General features: G+C 37.9%; 1 protein-coding gene across 6 annotated transcripts in view; it reads left to right on the forward strand.

The window, feature by feature from the left end:
* ATP10D (ATPase phospholipid transporting 10D (putative)) overlaps positions 1-27376 on the forward strand; it is a 116231-nt gene that overhangs the window by 11379 nt on the left and 77476 nt on the right. For 3 of the 6 annotated variants that reach the window (XR_646908.4, XM_009206790.4, XM_009206787.4), the window contains exons 2-4: positions 15360-15686; positions 18327-18527; positions 26188-26392. Coding sequence is in view for 5 of the 6 variants with exons in the window: in XM_009206790.4 (XP_009205054.3) it covers positions 15397-15686; positions 18327-18527; positions 26188-26392 (696 nt within the window). In the remaining variant the exon portion in view is untranslated. The remainder of the gene's footprint in view (positions 1-15359; positions 15687-18326; positions 18528-26187; positions 26393-27376) is intronic. The other 3 variants (XM_009206789.4, XM_003898651.5, XM_021938638.2) reach the window with 3 other exon arrangements.

Below are 27376 nucleotides of genomic sequence, written 5' to 3' on the forward strand. Positions count from 1 at the left end.
TATTAATTTAAAAAATACACCATTATGGCCAGGCACGGTGGCTCATACCTGCAATCCCAGCACTTTAGGAGGCTGAGGTGGACAGATCGCCTGAAGTTGGGAGTTCGAGACCAGCCTGACCAACATGGAGAAATCTCATCTCTACTAAAAATACAGAATTAGCCAGCTGTGCTGGCAAATGCCTGTAATCCCAGCTACTCAGGAGGCTGAGGCAGGAGAATCACTTGAACCAGAGAGGCCGACATTGGGGTGAGCTGAGATTGCACCATTGCACCCCAGCCTGGACAACAAGAGCAAAACTCCATCTCAAAAAAAAAAAATCGCTGTGAGTAATAATAGACTTGTTAGGGTGATACTGAAACAATGGGGCAGATTCCACAGATTAGCTCAAATAGGCTGTGAAAATGTTAGGATAAGTACCTATCTGTAGAAATCTTAGTTTATTTTATAGTTTAATCATACTAGCATATAAAATTCTGGCAAGCATAATCATATTATATTCAAATTGACTTAAATAATTTATGACACATTCATAAATAATGACATAGTTTAGGAATTAATAAAAGCCTATCTATATATGCATGAATAAGAAAATGGTAGTGGAGCAAACAGCAGGATTATTGTATGTGAATTGCCACTAACTTGCTGTGTAATTTTGGGTAAGTCATTCTTTCCAAACCTGTTTTCTTCTGTGTAAACTAGTTGGATATTAACATTTTTTTCCAGCTTTAACATTCTGAGTTTTTTGTTTAAGTTCTTAAGCATCTTTAAAATGCTTTTCCTACTTTGAAGAAATGTTGGCATCAAACAATTCATACGTATTCTTATAAAAAAAGTAAGAATAGCTACCATTTGTTGATCTATTATATGTCAGATGCCTTACGTAAATTCCCATTAACTCCTCACAACAACCCTACAGAGCAGATGGTATCATTGCCATTTTCCTAATTGGAAAACTGAGGGTGATAAGAAGTCCCACTAGGGCTGAGAGGGAGAGCCAGAATTTGAACCCATGACTCGGAAATGCTCTGTTCTTTCCACAGTGCCACTTACCTCTCCCTTGGACAAATGTGATGACTTGTTTTAACCCACAGTTTCTCAACAGCAGCATTTCTTGACATTTGGGACTAGATAATTATTTGTTGTGAAGGATTGTCCTGTTCATTGCTGCATATTTAACAGCATCTCTGGCTTCTTTCCACAACCAAAAGTATCACCAGATATTAGTAAATGTCCTAGGGGGCTGGAAGGGGAGGTACAATTGGCCCCATCTGAGGACCACTGATCTAATACAACTTAAGTCATCAGTAGTCTGAGGACAAACATAATTACTTTCTCCAGCAAAGGCTTTAGGCCATTTTAAGGGTCAAGATGGAATTAACCAAGTAGATCTCCAGCAAAGGAACGTACCTACTCCTTCATGCAACAATACTTATTATACATTGATTGTCCCTTATTCTCTTAAGATTCATCCCATTTGAAGAGTGTTTTTTGGGGTGCAAGGTATATCAACAAGAACCTGATTAATGTTTGTTAATTCACTGAAAAGTATTCATTGAGGGCATGTTATATGCCAGGCATTGTCCAGTTATTGGTTAAAACAGTAAACAAGATGGCCTTGTAGGAGAAACAAGTATTAAATCATTTTAGCTCATTCTCCTTTATCTTCCTAATAATCTTGTAAAGATTCTGTTTAGAACCACAATCCAGTGTGTTTATCATGTTTTTCATATATACACAACTTACCACATGAAACTGGAGTTTACCTTCCTTAGTGTGAATGAGTAAAGATTACACACTGGGAAACTTGTGTTCTTCTGCTAGTTCAAATATATATTTTGGCTCTGATTTTTAAGTGAGCACATATCTGTGTGCTAGCTTCATTTTGAAACTTAACTGTTTATCTATTGGTTAGTGTTTTAATGCTGTTACCATTTTGTGGTCTGAAGCTTGGCCACATATTTATCAAAGTTTGTCTTGTGGGAATTAATCTCTGAAGTACCTCTGGTAAAGAGGGAATCGTATGAGGTTCATGCCTGATCCCTTTACTAGACTCTGTACTTCTGGAGGACAGAAACCATGGAGTTCACATGGGACTTCCCATCATGTTAGTTTTCAATGCCTGGAAAAGTACCTGGTTGGCAATGGTAGCCTTTCAGTACCTATTTCTAACAAATATAAGGAAAAGAAATCTCTAAATCGTGAAAATAGATTTCACTAAATAAATCTTGCTGAATTTTTATCTTCTACTTCCTGAAGACCTCTGAGGTCATTTATTTACATTTCTTAATTATTCTAAGGTAGTTGGAAGTAAAAAAATCTTTATAAAAACAGATTTGGTCAGCTGATGGGGAAAAAGCCTGTAAAACCATTCAAAACAAGGAGGTCTTCAAGTACTTGAAGAAAACCTTATGGAAATGCTTCTGAAGACCCTGAAGGCATCACTATAAAGAGTATGCTTGTCCTCAGAACATTAGTGCTGAATTCTCAGAGAAGAAAATTTACTTGAAATGCCGTGTCAAATATAGGAAAATTGGGTACACATTGTATGGTGATTTCTATCCTGGATGAAATTGTTTTGATACTTTAAAGAATAAACTTTAAACTGTCTTAAAAAAGGTTACTCAGAATAACTTCCTCCCGGAGAGTTTTAGAACAATAAAATTTAAATACTTCAGCTATTTCTAAAAATAAGTCCTACTTGTTTTATTTCCTTTTTTATGTCTTCCTGTTGCAGAGTTTCGTAAGTGTCCATTTTAGAATTACATGCTCTAGATCTTAATGTGAACTATAATAACTTTAGCATGCATAATAAGAGCTGTAGTGAGCTACATACCATGAAATGCCTAAGTTATTATATCACATGTAGAGCCAGTGTGTATAAGATTGTTAAAGGTATTCTAGTCTTTGCTGCCTATAAGAGGGGTGTTATTTTACTCATTCATTCTTGGGTTAATTTCACAGATATTCATTGAAAATCTACTCTTTGCCTGATATTGTACTCTTCCAAGCCTAGGCCATATCAATGAACCAAAAAGACAGAAATTTCTATCCTGATGGAGGAGGGAGACAGACAAAAGCTAAAATACCAAAGTAAATTATGCATTGTTAGAAAGTGACATACATGTTTCATGAAAAGTAAACAGGCAAAGAGAATAACAATAGGCTGATCATATGGAGCACTGGAGGTGGCTACTGTAATTACATGGGAGCCTTTAGAGAGTCTTAAGTTGTGAAATTGTCAGGATCTAACTTATGTTATACCAGGACTAGACTGATAGTGGTGAATCAGGTTGATTGTAATAAAGGTGATGAGAAGTGGTACGATTCTGGATATAGTTAAGGGAAGAGTCAACAGAATTTGCAGACTGACATCATGTGAGTTGTAAGTGTAAGACAGAAACCAAGGATGACTCAAAAGTTTTTGGGCTGAGCATCTAGAAGAAGGGAGCTATTAGCTGACAGGGCTAATCTGGGGGATAAGCAGTTTGGGGGAGAGTGCTTGGACCTCCATTTGCACTTGTTACTTTCTGGAGATGGGCTGCCTCCTGGGCGTCAGTCTGGAGTTTTGTAAAGAGGTCTGTGCTAGAGGAACGGAACTTGTGGAAGTTCTCGTTGGATGGCCTTGGTTTTCTCAGTAAAATAGAAACAAGGTCATCAGCAGGAAGAAAGTTAGGAGGGAGATATTGGATGTTCGAGGAGAAAGGAGAGGGTATGAAACAGTTGTGTATGAGAGTGGGAGAATACATGGACAGGAAATGCAGCATGATTGCAGTCAGTGTGAATGGCCAACTTAGAGTTTGTGGTCAGGAGGTTAAAGTGACTCTGACAAGGTGTTGTGCGTTTCTTTCCAGCCACTTTCAACCTGTAGGTACTGGAACAGAGTACATAGAGCTTTACATGTGAATGTAAGCAGGGTGAGGGTTTTGCCAAGAAAGAAGTGAGAGAGGAGTTCACTGGGTGAAAGAATATATGAGGAAGTGATTACAGTATTAACCATAAAATTTAAGCTAAGGAAGGAAATGAGATCACTTGAGAATATGGGGCACTGAAAAGATGGTTGGTGGTTGTTTACGGGTAGGATCAGTGATATTGGAGTCAGGTTAAAAGTGAGTCATTTATTTGAAAGTAAATTTTATATGCATGTATTGAATTATAGTTCAAACACATATAAAGTCCTCTATTGAATCGCTCTAAGGCACAGTAAGCAGTAAAAATGGGTAACCTCACCTAGTACAAAATGAATGTTTTAAAAGTAAATAAATGCAGGCTGGGCGCGGTGGCTCATGCCTGTAATCCCAGGACTTTGGGAGACCGAGGCGGGTGGATCACGAGGTCAGGAGATCGAGACCACCCTGGCTAACACAGTGAAACCCCGTCTCTACTAAAAATACAAAAAATTAGCTGGTCGTGGTGGCGGGCGCCTGTAGTCCCAGCTACTCGGGAGGCTGAGGCGGGGAGAATGGCGTGAACCTGGGAGGCAGAGCTTGCAGTGAAGAGCCAGATCATGCCACCGCACTCCAGCCTGGGTGACAGAGCGAGACTCCATCTCAAAAAAGTAAATAAATGCAAATATTTAAATTTATTTGTTCACTTTATTTTTTCAAATGAAGCATGCCTTTAGCATTTTTCTCTAAATATCTTAAATTTAATTTTTTAATATCACTTTTCTCCTATTGTCTCTCTCAACCCTCACATTCTTTGGTGGGTTGCCAGAGCTATATGCCTTCTGCCAACTCATTGTTCAAGTGTCACTGCCCTGTATCAGAGCCCTCTGATAGCTGCCAAGGCTCTCATTCCATATAAGTTATCTGGATTAAGCTTGAGCAACTACTTACTAAGATGTGCCACTTGGGTGAGTTTCTCAAACACTCTGTTTCCTCATTACTAAGTGGAGATAATAATATGTACTTTGTTGTAAGGATTAAAATTAATGAATGCATGTGTATCCTTTGCATATAAACTGGTATATGTCTATAAATGGTAGCTATTGATATGACCTTAGGTCTATTAAATTAACAATATTTATTAATGTTCAATAACCAAATCTCAAAAACATGCTATCTTGTCATTTCAATAACATATTAGTTTAGGAGCACATAGGATCACAAAAGTCAAAACACAGTATTGTTACCATCGATATTTTCATATTTTTTTCAGCTTTAAAAAGAAATTAAGGCATATTAGGTATTCACCATAAATATGGGTAAGATTTCTTTTTAGTTCCTGATAACATAGAGATACACATATACAACTGCAATATTTTACCTGCCTTTTGCTAGTCTAAACCAGCTTTGGGCCTGATTATTCACAAACAGTAACTTATTTGGACATGTGATCTGAATTGTATTGAAGAAGGGAAGCATTAAAAAAAAAATCTGAAGTGTATTGAAGAAGAGAAGCGTTAACGCTTTCAATGTCTGAATGGACCATCCATAGAATATATATATATATTTGATTATATATGGTTTTGATTTTACATGTTTTCCTCTTTTATATAAAATATGCATATATGTATGTATGTAATAATATATGTATATAATATTACACATATAAATATATATAAAATATACATATATGTATGTGATATTATATATAAATATATAAAAGCTTTATTCTCACATGAGAGAACTGAAGAAACTCTTATTTAGTGCACGTTTGGAAACAGTAAGAATGGGTAACTATTTCTAGTATGAAACAATGCATCTAGATACCACAGTCTACTTTTATATGTTTTTCAAAATAAACATGTCATGTGAAAATTCTGATTTGACTCTCCATCAGCAATTATGTAAAACATGTCACTCGGCCAGGTGCAGTGGCTTATGCCTGTTAATCCCAGTAATTTTGGAGGCCCAGGCAGGCAGATCACTTGAAGTCAGGAGTTTGAGACCAGCCTGGCCACTATGGTGAAACCCCATCTCTACTAAAAATACAAAAATTAGCTGGGCCTGCTGGTGCATGCCTGTAATCCCAGCTACTCAGGAGGCTGGGACAGGAGGATCGCTTGTACCTGGAAGGTGGAGGTTGCAGTGAGCTGAGACCATACCACTGCACTCAAGCCTGAGTGACAGAGTGAGACTCTATCTCAGAAAATAGATAAATAAAAATAAAACAAAATAAAATAAAAGCATGTCACTTATTGCTGTGGAGAGTTCCTTCCCTCAGTCTGAGTGAGAGCCTGCTTCTGTGATGTAGAACAGTATCTTCTATTTCTGTCTCCCCAAAGTCAATCACAGTGTCTGGCATATGGTAGGTTTTCATGTCATGCTTGCTGAGTGAATTGAAATTGAATGAGCTCTTCTCTAAAGATATGTAAGGGCTAAGTGCTTCAGTACCGTTGCCCTTTTTTCCTTTTAGGGTTCTTAAAATGACGAAACTATTGCAAACATTTCTTTGCTAGTGGTAAAAGTGAAAAGTAATATGGCTTAGCTTTTTATGAACTTATGTAGCACTTCCTCCCATGAAAATAATCACCAGTTATCAAAAGTAATTTCTTATAGGGCTGGGGGCAGTGGCTCTCTCCTGTAATCCCAGTGCTTTGGGAGGCCGAGGTGGGAGGATTGCTTGAGCCCAGAAGTTTGAGACCAACCTGGGCAGTATAGCAAGACCCTGTCTCTACAAAATAAAATAAAAAATTAGCTAGATGTGGTGGCTCATGCCTGTCATCCCAGCTACTTGGGAAGGTGAGGCAGGAGGATAGCTTGAGCCCAGAAAGTCATGGCTGCAGTGAGTTGTCATCGCACCACTGCACTCCAGCCTGGGCAACAGAGAAAGAACGTGTCTAAAAGAAATTAATTACTTTAATTCAATGTTTTGGGTGACATATTACCCTTGCCTGACTTTTAATGTATATCTAAAATATAGAATATGTACTCCTACTGGGGATTTAGTTCAAGGTCACTTAACAGAAAATATTGAATGGCACTAAGAACTCCACGGTGATTTTATTCAGCAAATTTGATTCATTCCACCCAATGGCGAATACAAAGCATTACGTAACTTCATTATTCAAGATCCACAGTTTTCCCACAAAATAAATTGACCCTTGTCATCACAAAAGCCCATATTAGACATATTCACATAGACTGTTCATACTTACCTTCTTTTCCAAAGATTATGTGAGGTGAAGAAAAACCTTTTTTTGTCAATAGAGGATAGTAGTGGAGCCATACCAACATGTCACATTGTCACCTGGGGCAGCAAAGAAACCACCAAAAATACGAAACCATCTTGATGCCTTTGTCATGACCTATGAGATAAGGAATCAGTCTGCCTGCGGTAATAAGCTTCTACAGAGAGTGTTGAACAAGTGGGTCACAGATGACACAGTTTGGAGCAAGACCAAGTTTTATCAGGGCTCACTGTGCTTCAGGCAGGGCTGGCTACTTCTGATGTGTAGGTCAAGGAGACTTTCCTATCATGAGTCTATTGTGAAACAATTCCTATCTTATTGTTAGAAATCCATAGATATGAACTTTCTCTGTGCCTTTTATTGACTATGATAGAGAATTCCTGTGTCTTCCATGGTTTAGAACATATAAGAACTTTGGCGTTTTGTTTGTGTTTTCTCATCTTGGTTGAGAAGAAGGTTATAAGTCTATCAAGGTCAGGATCCATTGTTCTTTCTTGGTCAACTTTTGGAAATGTTGGTTGAAACTAATTCTAACTGTATTAAATCTGCAGAAAGAATCCTTAAGATCTCATCAACAATCTTTTGTGTAAACTAGACTTCGCTCTTTTAGTTAATTCTAGCCTTAAATGTGAGGATCTTCTTGTATCCGCTGTCAAGCCATTAGTGCATAGCTGAGGTTACACATTCAAAGAAGATGGGCTTCCCAATAACATGAGCGATATCTAATAAATTGCTCAGTCTTAATTCCAACTGTGCATTTTGCAATAAAGTTAGTTAGCACAGAGTAGTGAATCTCAGAGCAGCATCAGTACTATCTGCAAGTGTGTTAGACATGCAGACTCCTGAGCCCCATCCCAGACCTGCTGGATCAGAAACCTAGAGGGGTGAGGTTCATGGCCAGGTGTGGTGGCTCACACCTATAATCCTAGCACTTTGGGAGGCCAAGGCAGGTGGATCACCTGAGGTCAAGAGTTCGAGACCAGCCTGGCCAACATGGTGAAACCCCATCTCTACTAAAAATACAAGAAACAACAACAACAAAAAAACTAGTTGGGCATGGTGGTGCATGCCTATAGTACCAGCTACTTGGGAAGCTGTGGTGGAAGGATCATTTGAACCAGGGAAGCAGAGATTGCAGTGAGCTTAGATCGAGCCACCCCACCACTACACTCCAGCATGGGCGACAGACCAAGACTGTCTCCAAAAGAGAAAAAAAAAAAAGAAAAAGAAACCTAGGGGATGAGGTTCGGGAGATTCTGATGCAAAACAATTGTAGGGCATCTTGAAATGATTATAGATGTTTTCTTCTTTTAGACCAGTTAACATGTGTATTTTTCAAATTGTTGGCTGGTGATGACCTCAGAAATTTAAAAATGCTAGCTGAGCCCAAGATAATTCATTATCCTGTATTTACCTTTGGTAATCTGCCCTACTGCAAGCTTTTCATTAAGCATTCATTAAGGGAAATAGGACTTTTGAGAACTAAATCTGCCTTCAAGTACATTTGTGTATAGTAAGGAACTTAGTATATTTTAGCTACATTCTGTTAGTGATGGATTTTAGTTTTTAATATCTTCTAGAAAAAATACTATAATTAGAAATAATGTAATTTTAAATGACCATATTTTATTATTTAAAATTTTATGTATTAATAGCATTATATAGTTGGAATAAAACATATGTTTTAAAACATAAAACAGTCTCAGCAGCTCAGTAGCATTATATAGATTGGACGTCTTGAGAAAATTTTAAAACATTCTTCGAACTTTACTTTTTTCTCTGAAAAATGAAATGAAATTCCACATCAAGTGAAAACTAAATTAAATGGCATGTAGTATTTTGTAAACGGTAATTATTATAAAAGCGTTAGTACTTACCAAGCAATGCTTGATATGTATTTCTTCAATTATGATCTTAGTTGATTTCACACCTAAAATTGAAAGCTTATAGATTTTAGAACTTTAATTACAGGTTTTATAATCTGTGAGTAAATGAAATATTGGATGGGAAAATTAATATCTAGCATCATGCAGACCTGCTTTACAGTAGCACTAGACTATTCCAGAATATTACATAAAATTAATACATTTTCCTTACAAAACTTTAACTTAATTTTTTAAGAATATAAATCAATACCTCTAAGGACAGCAGATTACTGATGGTAGTAGAGTATCTAGATCTAAAACATTCTTTCTTGGGTTATGTGATCATCATTGAACTTCAAGCACCTGGTTGTTCATATGGTTTTAAAAAGTTATTTTTGTTAATTCTCAAGACAGGGTTCCTATGGTTGGCAGAGCATCAGGTCATAAAACACGAGACCAGTTGGTTTATTAGCAGAAAATTCTGAAAATTTATCTCTTTGAAGAATGGGCTAAATCTTAGAATTATGAATGATGTTTCTAGAAATCCCTGAAAATGCTGCCCATTAAGTTCTTTATTAGAACTTTTGTCTACTAGATTGCTGGACTTTCTCTTAGCAACAGTTGAGAAGAGAGTATTGCTATCCTCAGCTAGTTGGTTGCCTAGAAGCCTCCCCCATTAAATGAAGAGCAAACTTACTAAAGCAGAATGTGACCAGGTGGTTCAGTATGCGGTGCAGTTTAATAAATTAAACATAGATGAATAATTGGTATAGTTGTTAGTATCAATACTGTGCACACAAATTCTCAGCTAATATTTATGAGTAAATATTGTAGAGAGAACATTTTGTAAAAAGTTACAATGGTAGTTAACCCTTACTTGGGACTTACTATGGGTCAAACACGTGCTAAGTGCTTTTCATATATTAACTCACTGAATCCTCATAGTAACCCTTTGAGCAAGTTAAGCTGGCAAATAGGGGTGCCAGAAGTTGACGTCAACTAGGCTCTAAGCCATGCAAAAGGAAATGGGATGTCTTTAAGTTCTTTTCTATAAAATTCAGTGATCAACAGACATTTATATGTCATCTAACTTTGGCCAAGCACTGGACAGACACATGGAGAGGAATTAGGTATGTTCCCTGACTTTGAATAATGAAGCCATCTGTAACACACCATGGCAAATGCATATGAGCCATGCTTAGGGTTCTAATGGGGGCAGAGCAGAAAACGCCTTATGGTGTCTCCTGTGTGGACCCCTCCCAATCTCCCTCATTCCATGGTCAAGCCAAAACAGTGTCAAGGATGAATAGAGGCTGGTGTGGTGAGTGGGTGATATGGTTAACTTGTCCTTCAAAAAGAGAGGGCAGCATTTGGAGAGGTGCAAAGTGTACACTATGCTTTGCAACCTCCTTAACTCATTGGGAGTACTAACTAAATTACAATGTCATAGACCCCATTCCAGATCCACGGAATCAGAATCTCCAGGGGAGAGGCTTTGGAGACTGTGACTAACAGGGGCCCCAGGTGATTCTTATCAGGGGGGCTTGGGCAACACTGGACAAGTGGAATACAGTTTGTCCATGAACGTTGTTGGAATGAGTTTTGGAGAGAATGGTGAAGAATGAGATTAGGTAGTATGAAGGTCACTTTATGTCATACCTGTCTTTTTGATTGTTCGGTTTTCTGTTTGTATCCTACTTTATGCTGCTACGTCTCAGTCATTAATAGGTACATTGAATTGAGCATTTACTTGGACAACTTTAAATTGAAAACTTTGGACCTAAGCCCAATGTACAAGATTCCCACCCTTGACTTATCTATGACTTGAGAAACACTCAAACAGGAGAGTGGGGAAGAGGATGAGCATTGTTTATTTATAGCATGTTCCTTGACTCTTAATCATGTTTCATTTTATTTGTTAGAAGACTGAGTAGCTACTAAGTGATACAGCTAATATTTGACCCTGGGTTTACAGAGCAGAAGAAATGTGATTTGTCAAAAAGCGGTGAGCAAAGTGCTCGTTCCTTCAGTTAAAAAGGGTGAACTGCAAAATGCAGCTTTGGAGTCAAAGTCCATAGTAACCTTTGTTACCATATGAAGATGTGTGCCGGCTGTTCCCTTGATTTCTTTTAAGGAAAACCAATTATCAATATTTTATGTGCATTTATCTCTATTTTAAAGTCTTGCTTTTATATGTGCATGTGTATATATATTTTTGTTTATAAAACAAAACCATGTGTTTGCCAACACTCTGATACAAAATAAGTCATTGGGTAGAATTTTGCTGTAGGACTAATGGTTTGTGACCACTGCGTTAAGTCATCTCTAAAGTCTAAGCCTTAAGATATAATGATTTGTGATGATGCTTGATGAGGTATGACTTACTGATTTGCTTTCCTATCATATCTTAAAGAAATTTTCCTGAATATTTATGTGGAGCACTATTAATAACTGAGGCTTCTCCAAATACTAACATACTTTTTTTTTTTTTTTGAGACAGAATCATGCTCTGTCACCCAGGCTGGAGTGCAGTGGCACGATCTCGACTCACTGCAAGCTCTGCCTCCTGGGTTCACACCATTCTCCTGCCTCAGCGTCCTGAATGGCTGGGACTACAGGCGCCTGCCACCACGCCCGGCTAATTATTATTATTATTATTATTTTTTGAGACGGAGTCTTGCTCTGTCACCCAGGCTGGAGTGCAGTGGCCGGATCTCAGCTCACTGAAAGCTCCACCTCCCTGGTTTACGCCATTCTCCTGCCTCAGCCTCCCGAGTAGCTGGGACTACAGGCGCTTGTCACCTCGCCCGGCTAGTTTTTTTGTATATTTTTTAGTAGAGACGGGGTTTCACCGCGTTAGCCAGGATGGTCTCGATCTCCTGACCTCGTGATCCACCTGCCTCGGCCTCCCAAAGTGCTGGGATTACAGGCATGAGCCACCGCGCCTGGCCAGTAACATACTTTTAACTTTGTTGGAAATGACAGAGAAAGAGTGAAAGGCTCTTTCCTGATTACGGTGGGCACAGTGCTGCCCTCCCCTGAGCCTTCTTGTCAGGTGCTCTCTTTCGTTAATTTTCTACCGTAAGATTCTGTTTTCTTCTTTTTTAAATCTGATATTTTCAAACATGGAAAATGTTATTTCTTTTTATTCATTTTACAAAAGCAGCCACTGAAATAAAACAATTTGAAAGATCTTCATAAACAGATTTTATCTTTAGCTCTCTGTAGAACAAATACCTGTTTCTATGGGAAAAGCTTTCTATGTGTAACATTATTGACTGAGGGAGAAAGGGTTGTAAGGAGAAAATTTTGTTTTAAAAACTTTTGAATTGACAAATAAAAATTGTATGTATTTTTGGTGAATAATGTGATGTTTTGATATGTGGATGTATTGTGGAATGGCTAACTCAAGGTAATAAACATGTGTATTACCTCACATACTTTTTATTGTGGTGAGAACACTTCAAGTCTACTCTCTTAACAATTTTCAAGTATACAATATTACCTGTAGTCACCATAATATACAATAGATCTCTTGAACTTATTACTCCTTTGTAGTTGGAATTTTGCATTCCATAATAGTCTGTTTGCTGCATTTGGGGATGTGGATCTATTTAGGAACATGGATCTATCCACTTCCATGTATAATTTCAGCCCCGTGTGAAGCCACACACAATCAGTATCTTTTTACTAACATGTGTAGTGTCATTAGTGGATCTTGAAACTAATTCAATGCATCCTAACTGGTATTAATATGAGAGAGAAAAGAAAGAAGATCCCTGTGTGCATTGCAGGTGGTAAGGGTAAGAAATATTTCGTAGAACTTTTGTTTCAGATGTGTGTGTGTGAGTGTGTGTGTGTAAATTCTATTTTGCATCATAGAATGTATTTCTCACTGGGATGGCAGTTAACACATTTCAGAAGCCTCTGAGCTAGGATGACTAAATAGATCCTTGGTCATTCCTGCCCAGTATAAAAGAATTAAATTTTAATCTAGAAATTTGAAAGGATTTTCATCATATATTAATTACCTCCAAGCCTAGGCTTTTCTCCTCAGTTCCTTCAAAGTACTTCTCTGTCTAGCTTAAATCTGTCCTCTGGCCCAAGGGTCACTTTTCAGGAGAATGACAGTGCTGAAGATAGAGTTCTTACAAAATGATGAGCTGCCCAGCCTTGGAGAGTAGGAGAGAGACTTGCAGGCTCTAGGAGCGGGCTGTGGAGGGCAGTGAGCCAGCCCTAATTCTATCTTCACCAAAATTCCTTGAAAATGGAAAGAAGGAATAAAGGGGAAAGGCAATATGAGAGTAAATAGAGAATCTCATGTACATTTAAAGATACTAAAAAGGCACATAGAGAAGGAGACCTAGAAATACTTTGGCAACGAAATGTTTTTCAGTCATTATGGGCTTGTTTCTTAGGAACTGAGTGACTTGGGAAAAGATGTGGTTCTTGTCTGGGTTGTGGAATAAAAAGCCGATTGTTTCTGTGAACCAGTAAGTATGTTTGCTACCGTGAGGTTATTAGTCAGACACACCACAAATTAGCAGAAGTTAACACTTCCTGTACTTATTTCATCTTTGTTTAGTTATTCCTGTTTGGACTCTCAAGAAATTGTATTTCAAAATTTAAAAAGGGAAGTGAGATATAGATTGTTGTATGAGATTGTGGCCACTAGAGGGATAAACGTTCTTATGTCTTAGTAAGAATTTAATGGCAAGTGAATGCTTCCTTTTAAGGTTTCCAGAAATAAATCAAATTGTGCTGATTTCAATCTTTTAAAAAAATATCACATTTGTCATAATGGTAACCTAATGAGCGTTATGTGAAACTAATGAAAAGCACTTAGTATTTATGTTCAGTATTTTCTGTTATCTATTGATTCACTTATAAAGCACTATCTTATGTTCTTATTCTGGGGGAGAGTTCTAGATATGTTATGAACTACATTAATAACTCAGGCTGTCATTATGAGCAATAGGTTAAAAGAACTAAGCCACTTTTGTATGCTTGGTGAAGTAAAAACCAGCTTTTCAAATATACTTCAGAGGCAGGCTTTTAAAAAATTATATCGAAGAGATAGTGTTATTTTGGCTAGTCAATCTTCATTGATTTAGTTCTCTATAAATAAATATTTTAGAGGCCAAACTCCAAAGGACTAAGAGCTGATAGGGATAGAACTTTTTTTTTTTTCTTGTTGGTATCATTAGTATAAAACTGATGAGACTGACATGAATATTTTCTCTCACGATAAGACGGGCTATCTATTGTGGGTCCAATATCTAGGCACAACTACATATACTCAGAGGCTGTTGTTCTTCCCATCGTCTGCCTGGAATCCCAGCTATTCAGGAGGCTGAGGCACGAGAATTGCTTGAACCCCTTTCTTTCCTTTTTTTGTTTTGATTAATAAACTCACATTCCAGGTAGGGCTGCATTTCTTGGAAAATAAGGAAACCTTAGAAATAAGGAAAATAAGGGAATATGTATCAGTTCGATTTTATTTTGTTGCAAAGCACCCCAAAACTTAATGACATAACATTTATTGACTCATAATTTGGTGGGTGGGCAAGTCGGACTGAGCTCAGCTCAGCTTATCTCTATTCTAATTTGTCTCATCTAGGCACACTCACTTGTTAGTGGTCAGGGTCAGTTGGCAGTCAGTGGTGTCATTTATGTATTTATAGAGGTTATGGTGGTAAATGGGGCAACTGAGGCATGTGGTGTGGGCCACAGTGGTTCCTAGAATAGTGACAGAGAATAAGCTCCAATGAACAAGCACTTTTCAAGCCTCTACTTGCTGTCTTGTTTGCTAGTGTTACATTAGCTGAAGCAAGGCACATGGCCAAGCCCAGATTCCACAGGTAGAGAAAGACTCTACCTCTTGATAGGCAGAAAGTTATGCGTGCAAAGACAGGAAGAATTTGTGGGCATTTTTGTAGTCTACATAGAATGGGTTTTATTGATGTCCTATGATCTATCAGACTTTATGCCAGGTGACTTATGTGTTACTCGTTTAGTCCTCAAAACAATTTCCTGAGATGCCTGGCATTATGCCATTGCAAAGATGATAAAATTGATGATCAGAGAAGTTAAGAGACTTGCACAAATTAAGCCCAAATTGTTTGCTTCAAGTTACAGAATGGCCTTTTAGGTGCTGTCTCTCAGATGCTTAGCCCATGAGGCAAAAAATGTATGCTCTATTTGGTTAAAATGGAGTTCTAAAGACTGCTTTTACTTTGTCCCTTACCTGTTGAACCATTGGGTCATATATTTATTTGGTATAGAAAAAATATTAAAATTTCACTGTCTTTGAGACTTTTCAGAAGCTCATGGAAGTGTGTTTTTTGTTTGCTTGCCAGGTCAGCTACACAGCCTGGATCTCACCACAGTTTGGACATGGCTGAGGCTCTCCAATGGGCCAGATATCACTGGCGACGGCTGATTGGAGGTGCAACCAGGGATGATGATTCGAGGCCATATAACTATTCCTCATTGCTTGCCTGTGGGCGCAAGTCCTCGCAGACCCCTAAACTGGCAGGAAGGCACCGGATTGTTGTTCCCCACCTCCAACCCTTCAAGGATGAGTATGAGAAGTTCTCTGGAGCCTATGTGAACAATCGAATACGAACAACAAAGTACACGCTTCTGAATTTTGTGCCAAGAAATTTATTTGAACAATTTCACAGGTATTGTTTTATTTTTGAAGAAAACCTTAGAATACCATTCTAGTTGATGCATAACATTTTTTTTTCATTTCCATAACTCTGTATGTTACTTAAACCTAAGACATGTGACATCATCCTTGACAATTTTGGTACAAGTCTGTTGTGGAATGATGACTCCTTCCATTCATGTCACACTTTCCAATTGGTACAGTGTTTTCTCTTTACCAGAAAAAATATTGTAATTCACATATTATAGATTAGGAAATGAATTGACTGTGGTTTAGCCAATGTTATGCCAGTGTCAAGTAGCAGACCAGGGGTTGCCTCCAGGGGTCTTCTTACTCTTGCTTTACTGTTCTTTCCATGAAACCACGCTACATTTTAATTTCAGATTTTTCTTACTGACAATAGGAGGAAATAGAGCTCTGAAGCCAGTGCAGATGTCAGATGTTATTAGGTGAAACAGTGACCTAATTCAGCTTAATATCACATTCATGGACACTCTCCTGTGAGTTTAGGCACTGAAGGAAATGGAAGTGCGCATGCCACTCCTCTCCTTGTGGAGTTTGCCGTTGTGCTAGGGAAACACAATATGTATGTAAAAAGCAAAAAGACTTAGTGAATGCAGTGAATGTTATAAAGGGCTGTCAAGTAGAATGAAAGCCTTGAAAAGAGAAATAATAATACTAACTGGAGCAATAGAAGGGGAAGTGACATTTGACTCAATAATGGAGGGTGGGTGAGATATTCAAGGCAGAGATGTGGGCAAAGCATATTTCAGATGGAGGAAGTAGTATGAATAATGGCATAAAGGCAGTAGCATAAAAGGCTTGCTTGAAGCCTGGGAAGTAGTGTTCTCTGACTTACATGTAGCATCTATGCTGGGGAGCAACAGGGAGTAAAGTCAGAAAGATAGATGTGACCCAGCAAAGAGGTCTTGCTATCAGGATAGAGTTGAGAGCCAAGGCTGCAGGCACAATGAACATGCTTATGTCAGATTTCACTACAGAAGCAGTGTGGTGGGTAGATGAAAGGGCTTAGAGATGATGGATGATGGCAGAGAAAACATTTAGGAAGACATTGTATATATCCCAGTGAATTATAATGGAGACCTGACCTTGGAACAATGTGGGATTGAAAAGAAGGGTGACCTCTTACAGATACTATGGATTAAGACATTCAGTGAAAGGAATAAAAAGATGATGTGAACATGTTGAGCTGTGATCACCAGAAGAATTAACAGAAAAATGAAAAGTGTAAAAAGAACCTTGGCTGGAAGAGTATTTTGTTTTTGTAAAGGTATTCAAGATGCCAGTGCAAGTAAAGAGATTCTCCATATTCTTTAGTCATTCTGCATACATTCATTCTCATTATTCATTCTGTATATGTGCCATATGCATTTATTCAAGAGTGGTTATGTTGAAAAGACAAATGTGAATTTGTTGAATTAATGGCTGTATAGCCCTATGTGTGTTTCATTCTTTCATGGAGTTTGGAATCTAGTGTACCCAATGGAATAAAAACCTGAAACAGAGTTCAAGGTTAGAGCTGTAGGTTTAGATATGGTCCATCTGGAAAGAGTTGAAGCCACAGAGTAGCAGAAAGGGTTAAGAAAGAAATTTTCAGAGTAAAATGATTTGGAGGTGACAAAAAAGAAGTATATATAGGTTACTCTTTTGAGAAGTTTCATGGTCAGTGGAAAAATATGTGATAAAAATTTAGCGGCAGGATTGAGATTTTGTTTTTCCTTTAAGGAAAAGGGTGTCTTGAACTTACCATATGGCCCAAAATTGGGAACCCATGGAGAAGTATTTGAATATATAAAATAGAAGAATGGAAGAAGTTCCTGAAGAAAGTGGTTCTGAATAGCATAAAGGAAGAAATAGAAGAGTTAGTCACAAGGAGAAAAGAAATAGGCTTTTCTACTCAATTTTGAGGCTTGTTTAAATCTAATGTTTGGATGTACAAAAGGCTAGAGGGTTGATCTTTGTTTTGTTAATTATTTTTTTCACCACATTAACTCTGAATGTCTTCTAATTTTTTCTGAACTTTTAAAAAGAAAATAGTACTTCCTATTGTGCTTTTTTCTATATGTTTTTCTATTGTGCTCAAAACCATCCCACTCAAATATTTACTATTTTATATTTAATAAATAATATCTCACATTATTTATTTATGTATTTATTACTCCACCCAGGCTGGAGTGCACTGGTGTGATCTCAGCTCACTGCAACCTCCAACTTCTGGGTTCAAGTGATCCTCGTGCCTCAGCCTCCTGAGTAGCTGGGACCACAGGCGTGCACCACTACACCCAGCTACTTTTTGTATTTTTTGTAGAGACAGGGTTTTACCATGTTGCCCAGGCTAGTCTCGAACTCCTGACCTCAAGTGATCTGCCCACCTTGGCCTCCCAACATACTAAGATTACAGCTGTAAGCCACCGCACCCAGCCCTGATATCTCACATTTATTAAAGTATGACACAAGCCAGATGTCTAGCAGGGTAATAAATAGTTCATTAAGATTCGTTGTATTTTGCTAGTTCTATATTCTGTAACATACAAAATCTACTAATAGAAACTTATTGAAAAACAGTATAGTACTTTGACTCTTACTTCAATCCTTGAAGTAACTTCTTAACACCTTCTTTTGTGTGTTTGAGTTGCAGAGCTGCCAATTTATATTTCCTGTTCCTAGTTGTCCTGAACTGGGTACCTTTGGTAGAAGCCTTCCAAAAGGAAATCACCATGTTGCCTCTGGTGGTGGTCCTTACAATTATCGCAATTAAAGATGGCCTGGAAGATTATCGGAAATACAAAATTGATAAACAAATCAATAATTTAATAACTAAAGTTTATAGTAGGTAAGTGTAATGGGAGCTTTGCTAAGGACTATGTGTGTATCATTGAGAAATATGCAGAATGTTACTTTTTTCTCCTTAGGTGTGACCAGGACCCTTTTGTGTTGTTGTTGTTGCTATTATTTTCAACTAACATTTCATGAAGTCCTATGGTGAATTTAATTCAAGTGTCAGAGGAAAACAAAAATGTATAAGCCGTTGTCAACTCAGGAGCCGACAAAGCGAAAGCTTCTGTAACTCATGTATAAGTGGAATTAAAAGAATTAAACTTCAGGGCCGGGCATGGTGGCTCATACCTGTAATCCCAGTACTTTGGGAGGCCAAAGCGGGTGGATCACCTGAGGTCAGGAGTTCGAGACCAACCTGACCAACATGGTGAAACTCTGTCTCTACTAAATATACAAAAATTAGCCAGATGTGGTGGCAGGTGCCTGTAATCCCAGATACTCAGGGGGCTGAGGCAGGAGAATTGCTTGAACCTGGGAGGTGGAGGTTGCAGTGAGCAGAGATCGCACCACTGCACTCCAGCCACAGCACTCCATCCTGGGTGACAGAGTAAAACTCTGTCTCAAAAAAAAAAAAAAAAAAAGGAGAATATTCTTTTTTGGTGTGCATGAAACTAGAGCATCCCATCACAGCAACAACAGAAAGCATTCATAGGAGGTCTTTTTAGTGGCATATTTGCTGTATTGGAGACTTGTATTTTCAGTATTTATGAAATAGAGAGTCTATGTAGCTAAGAATAAACTCAGTGAAGGTAAGTTTTAAACTGTAGTATATATTATTTGCAGCTCCTGGGTTTTTATTCTTAGATGTAAGTTAATACTTAGTAAACAGTATAGACAAATATAACTTATCTTCAACCTTATGTGATCCAAAGAGGAAAATGTTAGAAAAGCCTTCTCTGAAGAAGCGATATTTAATCTGAAAGCTGCAGAATTTGTATTTTGTTCATTATTAGAATTATTTAGTGACTTTCATAATGTTTGTTTTTATGATCTATCAAGAAAACAAGGAAAATAAGTTTGTTTATCATTTGTAAGATGATTTGAGATTTCTTGGATAATGAGAAATTAGTTCTGTTTTTTTCTCTTATACTCATGTCCTGTCTAAAGGGAACCAGAAAAAACTATGTGTTGTATTTTAAAATGAAATAATGGTATAAGTCCATGGTTTTCATGTAAAGCCATAGAGCATTTGACTAAAACAGTTCTATTAATAATTTAGTAACATTTGAATGCTTATTATATACCAGGGATAGAGAACTAAAATGTCAGTGCAGTCTCTAATCTCACAAAAGAGCTATAAGAAACAATATTTTACAATGATTATATGATGAACAAAGTCCAGAATTTGGCCAATTTTAAGATTACCCAGCGAATGCCAAAGTTAGTAAATGGAAAGAATGCTTATTATATATATTTTTGAATACAAATGCCAATATGTAAATAATTTCAGGCCAAGTGCAGCGGCTCACACCTGTAATCCCAGCACTTTGGGATGCTGAGGTGGGTGGATTGCATGAGTTCAGGAGTTTGAGACCAGCCTGGGCAACATGGCGAAACCCTGTCTCTACCAAGAAACAACAACAAAAAATTAGCCAGGCATGGTGGTTTGTGCCTGTAGTCCCAGATATTGGGAGGCTGAGGTGGGAGGATCGCCTGAGCCCAGGCGGCGGAATTTGCAGTGAGCCAAGATTGGACCACTACACTCCAATCTGGGCAACAGAGGGAGACCCTGTCTCAAATGAATGAAATTAATTGCAATTTGGAGTTGATAGTGTGTGTTTATTTGCTTTTCTAGGTTGTTCTACAACATTTAATCTGATTCTCTCACTTAGCTGTGTAACCTTGGACAATTTACAAAAAGCAGCTAAACACCCAGTTTCCTTTATTATGAATGTAATAATAAAACTTACTTCATAGCACCTAGTCTTTTCCGAGTGCTAAGTAAAAGCCATTATGATTATTATTATAGGTTAATTTAATGACTATTTGCTAGAGTTTCTGTTTGTCACATCAAGTCATTTCATCAACATTTGAGAACTCCTTAAAACACTGCACAATTTTTAAAATATTAAAATTACCCAGTGGAAGACCTGGTATAACTTTTTTCTCAGGTGTCCTTTTAGACATAGTCCAGATTTATTTTAATTGATTTTCATATAAACTTAAAGATGAAATGCAGTATTATAGTCAGTTATTTAATATCCATTCTAAAATGTTCCTTTGTGTTTGTGTTTCATAATAGGCTCAGGTAATTTTATGCATTTTTATGTATGTATAATATAATTTGCTTTTGTTTGGTATTGTAGAAGAAATAACGCTTACATTTTTCCCCTAGATTATTTCTGGAGCAATTATCATAAGGTTATAAAGAAATAAAGATGGGATATAAAACCATGCCTTGTTGATTTGAATATGCTAATGTAAATTCCTATGAAATACAAAGAAATCAACTTACAAACAAATTATTTCTTCACAAATTTAGGGTGAAATTATGGGGGCTATTTAGCAAGTTTTTGGAAGAAGCATATTAACATTTCTAAGTGATAATTTGGTTCTTATTTGTAAGAAGTGGTGTTTCACAAGGTGCTTAATTTTCTATAGAAAAGTATCATTTGGAATAACAAACACTAGTCTAGAAATTAATCATTTAAACTCTATTATACCCCCAATTAAGTTAGAATAAGCTATTATAGAAAACCTGACTTTCTTAAGATTGCCTTTAAAATAGGAGCCACTTGTAAGGTTTTAAAATCTGTTTTAACATAATGGAACTGTCTTGAAAAGAAGACTGTTAATCATTCAACAAATTTGAGTGCCTGCTATGTGGTAAGCACTGAGACACTCAGAGGATTTAAACTAAAAATAGATCCAATGTCTGCCATCAACGAATGCACATTATTTTCTGACCTTTAAAAATCACCATGTTGTTGATGTTAGAAGTTTCAAAATATTAGCTAATGTTAACATTTTAGGATTATCTTATAAATCCATAGAATTTCATGATTTGTGAAATGAGACCTTCAGTAGCCATCTAAGATAATAAACCTTATGTAAGACATTTTATGAAACAAAAATTTTAAATTCTTCAAATGTTCTTGAAAATATGTAATTAAACCACATTTTATTTGGTGGTTATCAGAAGTGACTGTAAATGGCAGTAAACTCTAGTATTTGAGAGGATAGACTCTGGATATACCTGCCTTGTTTCAATTTACAGGCCTATTTAGGAGCTGTGTAACATTGAACAAGTTACTTAACTTGTCAAGGCCAATTTTTTCTAATTTGTAAAAGTAGGGCTATCGTGTTTTCATGATACTAACCACAACATTGATTCAAAAATTAAATGAGTTGATATATATATATTTAAAGCATCTAATAAATCTTAGCTGATGTTGTGCCCAATGGTAATTCATTATTTGCTTATTATAAATAATTTAGTGTTTTATTGGAAACATACTAAAAACACCAAAAAGAAAAATTAATTCATAATCCTACCCTTTCTCTCTTTAAATATAAAGTGAAGTAGGCGTTCACATTCCCCACCCTTCATTCTTACCTCTCCCTCTCTTCCCTTACCAGCTCCCATTCTAGTGGAATCACTGTTAATGGTTCAGTGTGTATTAGTACCAACTTTTCCCAATGCTTTTGTAGCAGAGCTGTTTGCTACTGAACTTACAAAGAAACAAAATAGGCCTAGAAGCTTTCCTAAAGGAGGGATTGTGAGTGCTGTGTCCTGGTCATTGAGAGTCACACACAAGCACAAACCACCGAGGAGAAGCAAGAAGTTCTAGTTGTGCATTTAGGCTCTGGGGAAAGAAGAAAGTCCTCTTACTAGTTTTAATTATATATCAGGAAAGGAAATGTAGCCTTATATTTGCACCTCCCAACGTTGTAAATGTTCCAGGCTAGTTAAATGTGGCTGTGAGCATTGTCGTTTAACCTGTGGTTGCTTTCCCACTGGGCTCTCTGAAGCCTTCTTTATTCCTGCGCTCGGACTAATGTGCTGTCCCACCTTTCTTTGCCTGATTCATTCTTGAACATCCTTTAAGACTCAGTTCAAGTGTCACTTCCTCCAGGGCCCAGTGCCCTGCCTGTTTGCTCCCATAGTAGCCTGTGGACAGCTCCCTTTTAGGAAATTGCTGTTTGTGTCTCTGTTTCAAAATTTGACCATAACGTCTCTAGAGTGGGGACCCTATCTTAATCATTTTTGTATCCTTAGCACCTAACATGGTAATTGGCATGTTAATATCAGTATGTGTTTCTAGATCTCAGCTAGCCAGAGATTGGGAAAATTAGCTAGTGTTTTGTTTTGTTTAAATCTTGGTACATGCTACAAATGGGGAAAAATGAAGTGAATTCAAATGTAAAAGTGACTTCATTTGAGTTTTGTTCTCATATAGAGAAAGAAACATGTTCCTTAGAGCAATGTTACTTCTTATATTTGAAAGAAAATAAAATTCCTAACCCAAATGTCAAAGTCTATCTCTCTTTGGGCCTTCACAAGTTCTTAGCAAATTTCCTCCTGACTTTCTTAGATAGAAAGTAGAGAGCAGTAAGCATGAATTATGTACCTCAAATTACACCATCTATGTCTTTACCTACTTTCTTCTGACCTTAGATGAAGAGGAAATTCCCTTTCTTGTAAATAGTAATCCTTCCATCTGTATTTTTCATCTCATTCCTATTGCTTCTCTGTAGCTTCAACCAACATCTCCCCTCCCTCCTTTTTCTTCCACCATGCCTTCTGCATTGGCTTCTCCCCTGCTTCCTATGTGCATGTCCAGTTCCTTCGTCTTTACTGTCCTTTGACTTACCTTCCGTTGCAGTGGCTACTTTCACCCCTTATTCCTTTCATAGGTAACCTTCAGGAAATATTCTACTTCGGTAACTTCATTTTTGTTTTGTTTTGCTTTGTTTTTTGAGACAGAGTCTTGCTCTCTCTCAAAAACAGGTTGGAGTGCAGTGGTGTGATCTCGGCTCACTGCAACCTCCGACTTCCGGGTTCAAGTGATCCTCATGCCTCAGCCTCCCGCGTAGCTGGGACTACAGGCATGCACCACCACACCCAGCTAATTTTTTGTATTTTAGTAGAGACAGGGTTTCACCATGTTGGCCAGGATGGTCTCCATCTCCTGACCTCGTGATCCGCCCACCTCGGCCTCCCAAAGTGCTGGAATTACTGGCATGAGCCACCATGCCCAACCTCGGTAACTTCTAATTACTCCCTGATTCATAGAGATTACACTTTCTTCTTCACTCTTCCAATCAACAATTTCACATTATCATCTTTCTCCAAGACCACCAGACCTAACAGCCAAATACTGTAGGCAGTTGGGTCTTCATCATACAGGACTCCTCTGTGAGACTTTCAACTATTGTGACTCCCTCTTATAAATTTCCTTCTTCCTTGATTTCTGTGACACCACTTATCTCAGGTCTTCTTTCACCTTACTATCACTTTGAAGACTCCCTAAGAAACCTTATCCTTACCTGGAATCAACTGCCATCTATGTACCTAGGACTTCCAAATCTACATCTTTACTCATAATCTCCAGATCAGGACCCTCAAACTGCTGAGCAGATACTTCAAATAAAAACTTTCCAAACTGAAGTTATCTCACCTGTGATACAACCAGTTGCTTCTAAAATCTGAGACCTATGACAGCACCATCCATCACCTCATAGTACACGTTAGGAACTATAGTGTCATCCTGGATAATTCCTTTACCTGTAGTAAGTCCAAAAGCTTGTTTCTGGTACCTAATATGTCTTGATTTCATCTTTTATCTATCTGTGTTGCTATTTCCTTAATTCTGACCATCTTCATTTCTCCCCTGAATTATTTCAATAACTTACCATTGGTCTCTTGGCCATACTTCTAAATAACCTGCCATCCAATAATTCATTCATCACTCTGTCTCAGGAGTTGGCAGACAGAAGTATGGTCACATCCTTCTTTGTCTGAACCTTTGGTTGCTCTCCATTTCCTATGGAATGAAATTCCTACTCCTAGATGTGGCATGGAGGACCAAACCATCAAAATAATACCCCTGTCTACCTTTTTTATCTTTGCTCTGTTACCTCCCTCTATCTAAGAATGAACCGATATGCACAGACACTAGGGAAAAGTTTGGTAAATACAGAATAAACTGTTGATTTGCCTTTCTCCATGGGCCAATAAACCCTTTAGATTATCAAAGATTTCCTTTGTTGATTTCAGCCTTGTGCTTTTGGTATGTCCTGAAAATGTACTTCTTAGGTAGCCTTCTAAGCTAAATATTTCTTGAAAGAGCTGATATAATTCTGTATGGCAGAAGTTGTAAAAGTATTTGTGTAAGTTGTGATTGCTATTTAATCTGATGAAATAAAGTAAGTGTATTTTATATTTGTCACAAATATTACTTTTATGGATATTTGGGAGACAGTGGAGGAATAAGACAGATCTTGTTAATTTTTGTTGGTGGCATCATATGTGAAATGCTACCTGACTAGCTAACATGATACATGATATTCTTTTTTTTTTTTTTTTTTCTTTGAGACAGAGGCTCGCTCTGTCGCCCAGGCTGGAGTGCAGTGGCGAGATCTCAGCTCACTGCAAGCTCCGCCTCCCGGGTTTACGCCATTCTCCTGCCTCAGCCTCCCGAGTAGCTGGGACTACAGGCGCCCGCCCCCTCACCCGGCTGGTTTTTTGTACTTTTTTTTTTAGTAGAAACGGGGTTTCACCGTGTTAGCCAGGATGGTCTCGATCTCCTGACCTCGTGATCCGCCCTTCTCGGCCTCCCAAAGTGCTGGGATTACAGGCTTGAGCCACCATGATATTCTACTATACAATTGTCCTCATTTTACCCTAGGGAAAATGACATTCTCCTATACAAATGTCCTCATTCTACCCTAAGGAAAAGGCATCGTGGAGCATAATGGTAACGCATCCTATCTGCCTGACGGGAAGTGCTGAGAGCAGATGATGTGTCTTGTGCACCTTCAGATCCTTGGTACCTGACCACAGAGCAGCATGAAGAAATTGCTTTGTATCTGAATGAGCCCATCAAATGTTGATTGTAATTTTATTCCAGAATTAGACTCAAACAGCACAATGGTTCAAAATCCCACAGGAAGAAAGGGCTGAGAAATATGTTTTAGTGGCTCAGTAACTAAATTTTCAGGTGAAGCAATTGTGGAATTTAGGGGTTGCCAGTTCTGTGGCTTCCCTTTTGGCATTTTGTTTGTTTGTGTTTGTTTGTTTGAGACAGCTCTGTCGCCCAAGCTGGAGTGCAGTGGTGTGATCTAGGCTCACTGGAGCCTCCACCTCCTGGGTTCAAGAGATTCTCCCATCTCAGCCTCCCAAGTAGCTGGGATTGCAAGTGAGTGCCACTGTGCCCAGCTAATTTTTTGTTATTTTAGTAGAGATGGGGTTTCACCATGTTGGCCAGGCTGGTCTGGAACTCCTGACCTCAGGTGATCCACCCACCTCGGCCTCCCAAAGTGCTGGGATTACAGGCATGAGTCAACTTGCCTGGCCCCTTTGAGCATTTAATAGTTTAAAATTTACCCTAATACTTAATATATACTTTAAATTGTACACAAAAAAACTTAAAAACATTGTATGTATTTTTGGCTTGATATTCTTTTTTAAAAAAATATTTTTTTAATTATAGGAAAGAGAAAAAATACATTGACCGATGCTGGAAAGACGTTACTGTTGGGGACTTTATTCGCCTCTCCTGTAACGAGGTCATCCCTGCAGACATGGTACTACTCTTTTCCACTGATCCAGATGGAATCTGTCACATTGAGACTTCCGGTCTTGATGGAGAGAGCAATTTAAAACAGAGGCAGGTGGTTCGAGGATATGCAGAACAAGTAAGTCATATGTTCTCAGTTAGTGGCTTATTAACATTTTTTTTTCAGAAGATGACTGAGCTCATTTTCATATTACAGATTAAGAGATTTTTAATTTATTTTCACCAGGATGAATTAGAATCCCAGAAGGTTTCATTCATTTCCAGATATGCGTGGAAGTGTACTCTTTTCTAGATAAGAGGATAAAATGACTTCAGAGCTGACACACTTTAGTGGAGCACTCATATTTTTTAGAATGGAATTAAAGGAACCTAACAGAATTATTTTTCTTAAACTTAGACTTTATATCTTATTTTTAGTTGATCATTATTTCTAAAATCTGTAATTACTTATATACCAAAGCTTAAAACTTTTTTTTCATGCTACGTAGCTTTTAGACCCTTCTCAGTATCGTGCAGAGGGAAACAGAAACCTTGAAGTTATATTGACATGGATTTAAATGAATCACAGCTCTGCTGTTAATTACCGTAAGACTTTGGACAAGTCATTTAAACACTTTATGCCTCCTTTTTTTAAATCTTAAAATGAAAATGATGGTATCCATAGCATTGTTGTAGGATTCAAATGAAATAATATACATGAAAACATCATATATAGTGTCTAAATGTCGGTTTCCCTCCCCTTTCTCTGGAAGCACTTGAGATGAAGTATTTTACAATTTAATGATTTGTTGTTGTTGTTGTTGTTGTTGCTGTTTTGAGACAGAGTTTTGCTCTGTAGCCCAGGCTGGAGTGCAGTGGTACAATCTCTGTTCACTGCAACCTCCGCCTCCTGGGTGCAAACGACTCTCTTGCCTCAGCCTCCCGAGTAGCTGAGACTACAGGCACATGCCACCACACCTGGCTAATTTCTTGTATCTTTAGTAGAGACGGAGTTTCACCATGTTAGCCAGGATGGTCTCGATCTCCTCACCTCATGATCCACGTGCCTCGACCTCCCAAAGTGCTGGGATTACAGGCGTGAGCCACTGAGCTCGGTCTATTT

Source organism: Papio anubis, chromosome 3 (genome assembly GCF_008728515.1).
Source record: "Papio anubis isolate 15944 chromosome 3, Panubis1.0, whole genome shotgun sequence".
Classification (NCBI taxonomy): Eukaryota; Metazoa; Chordata; class Mammalia; order Primates; family Cercopithecidae; genus Papio; species Papio anubis.